We start from the raw sequence: 10,855 nt of genomic DNA, 5'->3' as shown, positions 1-10,855 counted from the left end.
GGCTTGAGGAATCTGCAAACAGCAGCAGCAGCTGCTGCAGTGAATGGTGAGCATTTCAGCAGGTGAAGGCTGAGTTCATCTTGCTGAAGACTGGGAGAGTGGGAAGGAGAATACCTTACCCACTCTTCAGACTCCCCCTTCACTGTCAAGTCAAACTTTTGCAGCTGGCAGCCAAAAGATGAAATTGTGGGGTTTTTTTCCTCTTTTAATCATCACTCTTCCCTTTCTTCAATAATCAAATCAATTTCTGGATCCCATCTGGAAGACAGCCACAGTGTCTTGTATTTGTTGTGTACCTCTTGGCTACTTAGTGTGTCAAGTGTCTCAATATCCTCTGCCAACATGGTGAGAAGCAGGAGCATCAGCCTTGAAAGCTGATGAAAGGGGGGTATAGATAGCAGCCCTATTATTTGCCTTCCTTCTAAGGAGGTTTGCCGGGACCTGGAATGCTTTGTGTCTGATTAGTAAAGTTTGAGGATCTGCTTTGCCAGCCCAGGTCAGCTTGGGAATGGTAAACTGGGCTGGGGAAGGCCTTGTTCTCTCAGCGAGCTTTTTCATGTTTGTGTTTATGCTTCTAACTGGTGCAGGCATGGCACAGGTTAAGTGTGCCAGCAAGAGGATAAGAGCTATTTCTAATGTCATGCACTTTTCCCGAGCCTGCTTGCCACTTCTGTATCTGCAAGTGTCTCCTACCTGATGTAGTATTTCATTATGGATGGGTTCAGGTGGAAGGAATTCTGCTTGGGCTTCTCTGAAAGAATTAGGACATGTCAGTGGGAGTTGTGCCAGGGTTTTCCTCTGAGCCATGGAAGGATTAAAAGAAGTTCCTCTTCGATGCTGTCCTATTGCATCTTGACACTGTAGAAAGTAGGTGGATAATTCCTTGCTAGCTTTTCAGGAAAACTCTGTGGTGGACAGCCCTCATTAATTGTTGCTGGGAAACTGCTTTGACGTCACTGGAGCAGTTCCCTGTCTTCAGATGAATACAGTAATAACTCGTGATGGGGAAAGGAAAACCGGTGTGAAATGGAGAAGGGAACTCTGACGGGGAGATTCTCATCTCAGATTTATCTTTTCTTTCTACCACCATTCTGCCTAGGGACCCTCAGAGGAACTGTCCACAAAAATTTACAGCACTATGTTTGGATCAAAAGTAAACTGTTCCTTCTCAAGAACTGTTTATATTGGTGGCTTCTGTGATCCTTTCATTTTTTAACTATTGGATGTTTTTTGTTGGTTTTTTTTTGTTTGTTTGTTTTTGTTTTTATTTGTCTGGATTTTGTAAAGAAGGGGTTCTCCCTTGGCTTCACTACAGGTCACAAAATAAAGGAGAACAGCAGCATCACTTTTTTGTTTTGTTTAACATTAAAAAAAACCAACTAAATGATACTCCCTTAGACTAACAGGGGAGGGCAGAAGGACCAAAGATGGCTGCTATTGCTGTGAACTTCAGGCTAAGAGAACTTTTAAGCCTGAGACTGTTTTAAACCCATTTTCTTCAGTATCATTTGAACTCCTTTGCAAACCCTCCTGTCCTGTTTGTGCAATAGGTTCCTTTCTCCCAGTGTTGCCCTATCTGTCCAACCTGTCAGTTTCTGGGAGGCATGTAGAACTGTGGGCATCTAACTGTAGCAGGAATTCTCTGCATCACAGTTTCCACGCCTGCAAAATAGGTGTAAGCAAAGTTTACCCATCCAGTTCAAAGTGCTTAAGAGGTTTTTGTATGCAAAGTCTGGTGTTTCCAGCTAGGGCACTAGAGGTATTGAAATGTCTTGCAAAGAGCTGGTATCAAGGTGCCTCAATGGTGAGACAGATGAGGCACCACTGTGGATGTTGAGCAGGCACTGCAAACAAAACTCCGTTCTCTTTTTCTTGTCAGGTCACTTAACATAAAAGCTATTCACGTGCACGGTTGCCATAACAGTCCATAATGGGTGCATTGTTTTAAACTGATTTCTAACGATTTGTCGTGGTTGCTCACTTGCATCTTCATGTGATACCTTCCTCCGCACACCATTTTCTCCTCTCAATGCATATGAAAAGGACATGTGGATCAAAAGTCAAGCAGTAAGCCTAGTCAGGGTGGGGAGGAAGCTTTCAGTGGGATCTGGGGATCTTTACAGCCTCTGACTTTGGTGCTGAACTGAATTATCTTCCCCAGGAGGTCTCCAGGATGCCTGAATTCAATGATTGCCTTCTTTCTATGTCGTCACTTTTTTGCAGCAGAAATGGGATGGGAGCTCTGATCTTGCATAGCATATAGACTGCTTGGGGAGTAAAAAGAAAGGACCTGTATATGCAGGCAGTCAGGGTGGATTCTCTGAATGCATTGGTCAACTCTAGAAGTTTCCTGTCAGCTGGCAATTTAAGTTGCACAAAAAGAACAGTGTGGCCTTTGGGGCAAGAAGTAAAGAACTGTCTTGAGTGGGAACATCTGGAATCTGGAGGGGGAAAGAAATTAATTGTTCTGCTTTGAATTTTTCTATCCTGAGACAAGTGCAAAGGGTTCTACCGTGAGCTTTTCCTTCCACAAGATGCTAGATCTCAACACAACAGGCACCAGATTAAAAACTACAGAATTTCTTGCAGAGCATGTGGAGGCATTGGGTGGGTGGCTGGGCACATTCATGTTTCAGACATGGTTCAACAGCATCTTCTGTTTCCTTCCCTCACAGGGAAGAATGAACGCCTCTTCCACTCCTAAAAGTATTTCTGCCTTCCATGTGCTGCCCAGGGCTCTGCATTGCTTACCTTACAAGATGTGATGAAGTTTCTGTCTTTGGCCCAGATGTTGTTCTTCCCATCCTGTATGAGGGCCTTGTTCTCGTGTTGATGATGAAATGAAAAGCAACCATAACTTGAGTTGAAGTGGTGTTTTCCTGGTTGTTTGGTGCAATGGAAGTTGTGTGGTGGAACCCTCCTCTTGCCTGGAGCTTGTCTGCGTGGCAGGCAATTACCTCTGCTGTGTTCTCCCTTCACAACAGCTACGCTACCTCATGTGTTTTCATTTAAGTGGTGCTTTTTGTTTTATCTTCTGCTGAAATACTCATTTTCAGTGAAAACTACTCCATTGTGTCTAGGCAACGTGTGTTGTTTTAATAGCAATTCTCAGACTGCAGTAATGTAGATGTTTACCCATCCCCAGGGTGATGTTGTCCCAAGGGCTTTGGCAAGCGAGGCCCTGCTACATTCTAATTGCCTCCATGCCTGCTCAGGGACTGTGGTGCTGCCTGTTATTTTGATGAAATAAGATCCCTAGATAGAGCAGGTAATTCACAAATGTGAGGGAAGTGAACCTGCCCTGGGGAGGCGGCAGCCTGCTCATGAGAATGCCATTTGTCAAACGTGCAACGAGTCTTCGGCATTGACGCGCTCTTCCTGAGGCAGTGCTGGAAAGGCCCTGGTGCTACAGTGTGTGTCCTGCTTACCACCTTCCAAGGGGCCGGACTCAGCTGTGACAGCAGCATTCTGAATAGAAACCCTGAGTTGCATCCAGGTGGAAATGACAGGCTATTAAACTTTGGCTTTTCAAAGCATATGAGCGAAGCATGCTGTATCTTTTTGATTCTCTCTCCTCAGATGCCAACGCACCTTTATTGTTCTGGCACATTTGATTCCTGTGTGTCACATGAAGATGATTTTGGCAGTCTTGACAGCAGTTGTGTCGCACTCTTGGAGTACAGTAATAGCAAGTTGACACCTGATTTTAGTGCTTGTGTTGATTGAGGAAGGTAATAAAATAATTGATATTTTTTGTCTTTTCCTCCTGAAATCGTCTTGTGTTTTGATATGTTCTACATAATGAAATCTATGCATGTACTGCGTAACTGAGAATACTGCTGTGGTGATAATCCAGATGTTTCCCATAACACACCTACTGGCTATTGTGCCATTTAACAGGGCTGACTGGACCTGTGCTAGAAATAGCCTTTTCAGAGGTATTTGAAATGAAGAAGAGCTCTAGGATTACATCTCTTCTCCAGGCTCCAATTCCTACATGCAGCCAGAGAGGCAGAGGCGAACCATGGCCATCATAGCTAGGTTGTTGCAGACGCTGGCCTTTTCTTAGGGGTTATGGTTGGTGGAACAGGCCCGGTAGCCCCTGAGCTTAAGCCCCTCAAAGCCAAGTGGGCAGTGGCTCTGTTGGGGTGCAGAGGTGGGTCCCCTCTGAAGGGATTCTCTGGCAGCAGCCTGGCCTTACAGCACAGATGTTACCTCAACAGCCAGGAGAACCGTTAGCACCTTAAGCTGCTGCAGCCATTTGCTCAGCAAGTGTGAAGTAGAGCTTGATATGGGGACTTTCTTCAGCTGTGGATGAAGGCAATTTAACTGGTGTTGTCTTACCCTCCTTGGAATTATTTGGGAGGGATGTGTTGGAGACTTCCTGATAGTCTGCAGAATTAGCTTAGAGGGCTATCTCACCTGCATTTCAGGTCTCCTTGTTCATATGAAGTTATCTTTCCCCTTTTGCACCTGAAGTCAAAACCCTTCCATCTGCATCATAATTTCATCTCTGATGTAATGTGGGGGTGGAGATTAAGATTTAAAGCAATGACTAAGCACTGGGAGCCTGTGCACTGTACAGTCAAATACATCTGGCCTCCTGGTTGTTTTTTTTTACAGGTTTTGTAGGAACTGCATGGTAGTGAGGAATTAAAGGCCTCTCTTCAACTGATAATTAAAAAAGCAATGGAGAGAATTCAGAAGAGGTTGCTTCATTGGCTGAGACAGTTGCAGCTGATGAGTGTTCCTGAATAAGGTTTTAGGGCTTTCTCACTGAACCAGGTGCTCAATCTAGCTAGAGCTTGTTACCTCTGATAGGGAGCTGTTTTCTCCAATGGGAGGGAAACGGAGTGTGCTCAAAAGGTCTTTACCTGTTTGTTTTCAAGCTGAAGCTGCAGACTTCTTACGGGATATTGGGCATGCCCCAGTCAGCAGTGGTGGTGCCAGCAGCTTACATTTTGCAGAGCAGACTGGGAGCCCAAATGGAGCCTAGGAGGGAGATGTTTCAGGAGCTACATGGCCTTTGTTGATCCTACTTAGCAAAGCCTTTCATTACAGCTTCTTGTTCCCTGGCAGAAAAGGAGAAAACAGAAGCCGCCCTGAAGATCCCTCAGTGCGGACCGGGAGCGCTGCGCTGCCTTAGTTGGTAGAACGAAGGAGGTTTTAAATGCCTTGAATTTGCAGCACCCTCTGCACCTCAACGCCTCCACTTTTTCCTGTGAAAACCTTCTTCTACAGCAGACGCTGTGCTCGGGAAGGGAAATCTAAATCACCCCCAAACTTGTCTGGTTGCTCCTAGTGATAGGGCCTGTTGCCATGGAGCTGTGATTCTGATTGGTTTACCTGGAAGCCAATGAGCAAATTGTTTGAGAGAGCATCATCACTTAACCTCGCAGGAGGTACTTACTCAGTGATATATGAAGCTAATACTAAAACCTTACACAGAGGGGTGAAATGAAACACTCAGATGCTGGAAAAAGGCCACAGCTTTCCCCCTTCCCTCTTACAGGCTCGTTTGTTAGTTTTTAATTACCAGCTGCACCAGCAAAATTCCCTTAGGCTGGGCCAGATCTTCCTGCCAGTTCTTCCACTGCTCAGAATTGACTTTGATTGTCCATCAGAGCAATGTGGTGGGGACTGTCCTGCCCACCAGTGAATCACTACCTTCAGGATGTTTATTTCTGAGCCCTCAGGGCACTTTAACTCTGCTTAGCATGTGATTGGATGTGGTTTGTTTCTAAGTATGCTTTCTTTATATTTTACAACTAGCCTGAGGATGGGAAAGGTGCTGCTGTTATGGCTGTGTCGGGGGTTCTTCTTGGCAGTGAGGCTCTGCAACCGTCTCTGCAGTGAAAACTCTGTTCCAGTAACATTGATGACTTGGGCTGAGTCTGATAAGACTCTTACTCTGCCCTGTTGAATGCCTTTTGGACTGAGTCTCAGAAAGCAAAAAAGGAATTGGTTAATAACCAAGGGAGGAGATGGAGAAGTGAGTCAAGATTTTTTGTCTTTTGAAGCAAATTGTGAAGCCTGGTCAAGAAGGCTGCAAGCATGCAAACTTGCTTCTGTGGTCATGGCTTGGACAGAGACTGAGAAAATGGAGCCCACTCACCCTTGTTTCCTTTCCCCCTGAAAACTGAGAGGTAGCTTAACTTTCTTGCATGGTGGGATACCTCTATTCTATTGCAACACAGGAGTGTGTGTGCAGGCAGCTGCAGCCAAGCAGCCGTATGTCTCCTTTGCACCTTCATTTAGCTCACAGGAGCGTGTCTGCACTCTGAGAAACGAGGCCAGGGAGAGAGTGTATTTAGCAGTAGGTTTCCTCCCTTTCCCAGGCTTGCTGCTGGATCCATCTTAACTGTAAATGCAGAAGTGTCTTGCTTTTATTCCCTGCCTAACCAGGACCAGCTGCTGCCTGCATTGTCATGGCTTGGCAGTTACAAATAGCAAGCAGCAAGAAGGCAGCAGAGGCGGAATTCAACGTTCCCCTTCAGGGTAAAGAGGAGGATGTAAATCTGTCCTGGCTACCCCTTCACCTGGCCCTTGGCCAGCATGCACAAAGTGTTCACACTGTTACTGCCTTGATTGGCCTGTTTCCTTTGCCAGCCTCCAGACCCAAGCAAAGAAAACCAATGGCAGCTCACCCACCTTTCTGTTGCTCTGTTGTTCTCTTCTCTGACACAGATTTTGTGGCTTCCCTAATGTTGCATCTCTCCCTGGCAAGGCACAGCTCAGTCCCACCCACCCCACCAAGTCCTCTGAACTTCCACTTTCTCTGCAAGTCTCTGTCTGTCAGAGCAGATCATGTTTGCCACCCCCTCACTTCGTCCCACATCTGTCCTGGGGGAGCAGGGCTGATTCATTCATACAAAAGGAAACCTCCTCTCGAAAGCATTGCTGTTGAGAAGCACTAGCAGTGCACGTATCTCCTCTGAATTTTATGTGCAGGGAAGTATCCTGGAGGACTGCTGTCAGGGACAGAAGCTTTATCAGGAAGGAGCAGCCTACAAATGTCAATTCAGTCTCTCCGAGTTGTCTTTTCTGGAAGAGGAGGGGGAAAACCGATGATATTCCCCTTGTTGTGATGCCGAAGTTACATTGTAGTATGATGAGAAAAGATTCTGTTACCCTTCTCAAATTTGACTGAGGTGCTTGGCTTGGGGCTAAATACTTGTGATAGGCTGGCTGTTGCAAGGAGAATGAGCTGTACAAAACCTGTTCCTTTATTTTAATGCCAAAATTCCCCCTTTAGATAAGCGTTGTGTGTGCAGTTCAGGTGCTTCCTTCTGCCTCCCTTTCCCAAATCTGCTACAGATCTTCCTGGCTTGTTTACAAGCTGGGCCCCTGGTCTGGATATGAGGCTAAAGCAGTTTCCTACAGCATTTTGGGGAGGGGGGAGGCAGAGTTTACGAGCTTCACCCCCTGCATAATCCAGGCTCCCACTAAGGAGGTTGGCCTGTGACTCAAGCAAGTGCTCCCTTTTCCTTTTCTGACCTAGTTCCTGTCAGAGGCATCGCAGCAGAGCACGACTCCCTCATGTGGGGGCTCGCCACCCCGTGCAGCATGCTGCGATCTCTGCTGCGGTGCCAGCTGATGACTGCTGGATACTCAGCCTGCCGGGATGAAGAGCAGACCCTTGCAGCTGGAGGATGGATGCCTCAGTGATGCCCGAGGGAAGCTGCTTCCTGTAGGGCTGCCCCAGGAGACGCCTGCCAGTGGGATTGTCTGTCGTGCTGCACACTGTCCTGTGGGACTGTGCCAGGAAGGAGTAGGGATCAGCAAGTGGTCTGTACAGTGCACGGATCTGCACTGATTAGCATTCAGAATAGCAGATTGAGGTGCTCTTGCCCTCTCTTCCACCTGGCGTTTGAGGCCACAGACATGCTTGGAAATTGTTAGCAGCCGGAAGGGAGAGGTGTTCGCAGAATCATCTTGCAAGACTAATGTCAGACATCGGGATCTTGCCCAGTTACACTTTTTCAGTATTGTCCCTCGGGTGAGAAGAGACCCTTCCGGCCCCTCGTTGTCCTCATCTTAACACTTTCATGTGTGCTATGTAGGAAGCTGCTTATGGAGTTAACAGTGGGTTTCTTGTAAACTTCCTGCTCTGGAAAGCATGCATGTGAACACTGTCTGGGATCTGTCTAGTGAGAAATACCTTGTTTTCATACAGTTCTGGGGTGTCTCTACTTGCCTGTATCAACCCATAGCATCCACAGTCACGCTCCTACAGATATATGTGTCTGCCTTGAAACATAACTGGTTCCTATGCATAAACTGGACAGTGCAGCCCTGTCAGCTTCATCCATACCATGGTTTTTTTGCTTTCCCTGCACTATTTTCCGGTGAATGTCCTAGGGTGAACAGGGATATTTCCCACACAATCTCAAGGTGCCGCTTACTCATCAAGGCCTTGGGTTAAGTAAGTTTTTCCTTTCCTGGTTCTCCCATCTGTGAGACTGAACCAATGGTGGTGAGTTTTATTGCTGGAGGAAGGCTCATCATAAGTCTAGAACAGGCAATGATAGGTGTGAAGGAAAGCTAAGGTGACGACAGCTTCTTCCTTTTGTCAGTAAGCGTCCATACTCTTCCTTGGATCCAGTGTGGTGCTGGCATCTCCCAGGCACACTTGCTGCATGGTACTATGGTTTGTCTGGCTGTAGCCCTGCGACAAGGGCTTACCTGTAACGCATACCGTTTTCCATTCCCAACAAGGTGTCTGCTCTGGAGGTCTTAAGTTTGTTACAAATCCCTCTAAGAATCCATGAACTAGAAGCACTTGATTGCACACTCTCACTTTCTGTATCTGGAACTGTTTCCAGTAGCTGTAATAAGAGTCAAATACATGTTTTATGTTCAGCAGCCCCACAAATTAATGGGGAATGAAGTTGAGTTAGTTAATGAATATTAGCAGTTGCTATGCAGAGCCAAGAATCAATAAATCTCTGTGAGATCTGACTCTTTTTCAGCTGTGTTCTGCCAGAGTAATTAATAAAACAAGTTGTTTAACATCAGCTGTGTTTTCCAGTGCCCAGGCCTTTTGCTTGAGCCTCTCTTTAAATTTAGGCTTCCCCTTTTCTTTTGGAAACTTGTCTCATTGGGCCTGCCTTGATCCAGCCTCCTCACCTGTCATCAGGATGAACATTGGGTTCTGCACAGGCAGTATGTCTACAAACGTATTTCTCAGTACCAGAATCTCTCTGCAGTCCTACGTAAGCTGGTTTAGCCCTCACTCAAGCTCAAAGAGGCCTGCTTTGAGTTAGCTGAGAGGGCTGACATTTAAATTGTAGACAATCGGTTTGGAATTAACACTTAATTTGATGAATGATTATGTGACATGTTCATTGCTTCTGTTTAAGACTGTCAGCAGACTGAGACAAGTGTTGCTGCCCGGTCTAGATTCTGCTGTAATTCAGAGGTCGTTTCAGGGGCTCTGTGGACTGCCTGTGTTCTTGTTAATCAAGAGGAAGCAATTAACTTTGGGAAGCATTTTTTCATCTTAATCTGTAATTTGACTGTTGTTTTTTGACTCTCACTTTTCCTGAAGTATCTAACCGTAGGCGGCTAGAGAGAAGATGTCAGGGGTTTCCTTATTTCACAGGAAGAAACAGCAGTGTCTTGAGTACAAGGCTGTTTTCTCACTGAAGATTTGACTAATTGCAAGAAAGACTGGGCTGGGATTTGGGGAAAAAATGCAGATTTTTTTGTTGTTGTTTGTCCTGGGGCAGAGCACACCTCCTCTGGTTGCTTGAGTTTATTTCACCTACTGAATTCCCTGCCTCTGGATGTTTGCTAGCATTAGGACTCGTTCTCTGCCTTGCATCAAGGAAGTTAAAGGGCAGAGTGCTTGCACTGGGGACCTTTGTGTATCTGAGAGGCTTTTTTCAGCTCTGCTAGTGTCTCCAGAGTCCTGGTGAGAATCATGGAGCTCCTGCAAGGTCCCCTTGAGCCAGTGGCTGCAAGGGGCTGCATCCAAGGGGATGAGTGGGTGCACTGTCATGGGAGTGCTTGGTTTGGGGTCTTTGTATACAAAATGAGTTACAAAGAAGTTACAACTGATATGTGCAAGGGTTTGTGTTCCAGATAGAAACTCTCTCCACTCCCTGACTCCTTTCTGCCCATTTGTCATCTCTTCGGGCAGGTGCCTGTTGCTACGTTGTGGAGCTCTGAAGATGTCAAATAGCAACACAACACAAGAGTCTCTGGAAATAATGAAGGAGTCTGAAAAAAAGGTGGTTGAGGAATCTGTCAACAAAACTAAGTATGTATCAAGATCACCAAGCAAGGAGGAGGTGGAGAAGGATGGTGGGGAGGAGGTCAGTGTGCGCCAGGAATCTCAGGTAAGTGTGCAGATAAGTGGGTAGTCCCTTCCACCAGCTTGCAGAGCTGCGCCCTCTCCTACTTGTCAAAAGCAAGCTAGATGCATTCCCTTCTGAAAGGGGCTGTGCTGCCACAGGCTAAAAGCCTGTGCTGCCACATCCCAAGGGGATACTGTGGCGTACAGGCTGTGTTGTTCACAGGCTGCTCTCTTTGTCTTTAGCTGAATCTATTCTGCTCAGAGGGGAATGATTTAAATATTCTTTGAGCCCGGGAGAAAATGAGACTGGTGTGCTCCTGGGGGCACTTGTGCTTAGTTCCCAGGCCCTAGTCTCATAGCTGTTACCTCCCTCTTACTCCTTTCTTTGACCTAAGGATCAATTAATGACTTAATGTGAAGTGAAGGCATCCCAGGGAGAGCTTGCTTTCAGGAACGATGCTTAGTCATTGCTTTGCTGCTGTTAAAAATGCTCAAATAGGAAGTGAATGTTTGGGGGTTTATCTTGGCAAGGAAAGAAAAAAAAAAAAAATTCTG

At 46.3% G+C, this 10,855-nt stretch overlaps 1 protein-coding gene across 1 annotated transcript in view; it reads left to right on the top strand.

The window, feature by feature from the left end:
• Positions 1-10,175: 10,175 nt before the first annotated feature.
• R3HDM2 (R3H domain containing 2) overlaps positions 10,176-10,855 on the top strand; it is a 26,523-nt gene continuing 25,843 nt past the window's right edge. Inside the window, exon 1 of the mRNA XM_010297303.1 lies at positions 10,176-10,343. Coding sequence (XP_010295605.1) covers positions 10,176-10,343 — 168 coding nt within the window. The remainder of the gene's footprint in view (positions 10,344-10,855) is intronic.

Source organism: Phaethon lepturus, unplaced genomic scaffold (genome assembly GCF_000687285.1).
Source record: "Phaethon lepturus isolate BGI_N335 unplaced genomic scaffold, ASM68728v1 scaffold22361, whole genome shotgun sequence".
Lineage (NCBI taxonomy): Eukaryota > Metazoa > Chordata > Aves > Phaethontiformes > Phaethontidae > Phaethon > Phaethon lepturus.
This window is presented reverse-complemented; position numbering and strand designations above follow the sequence as displayed.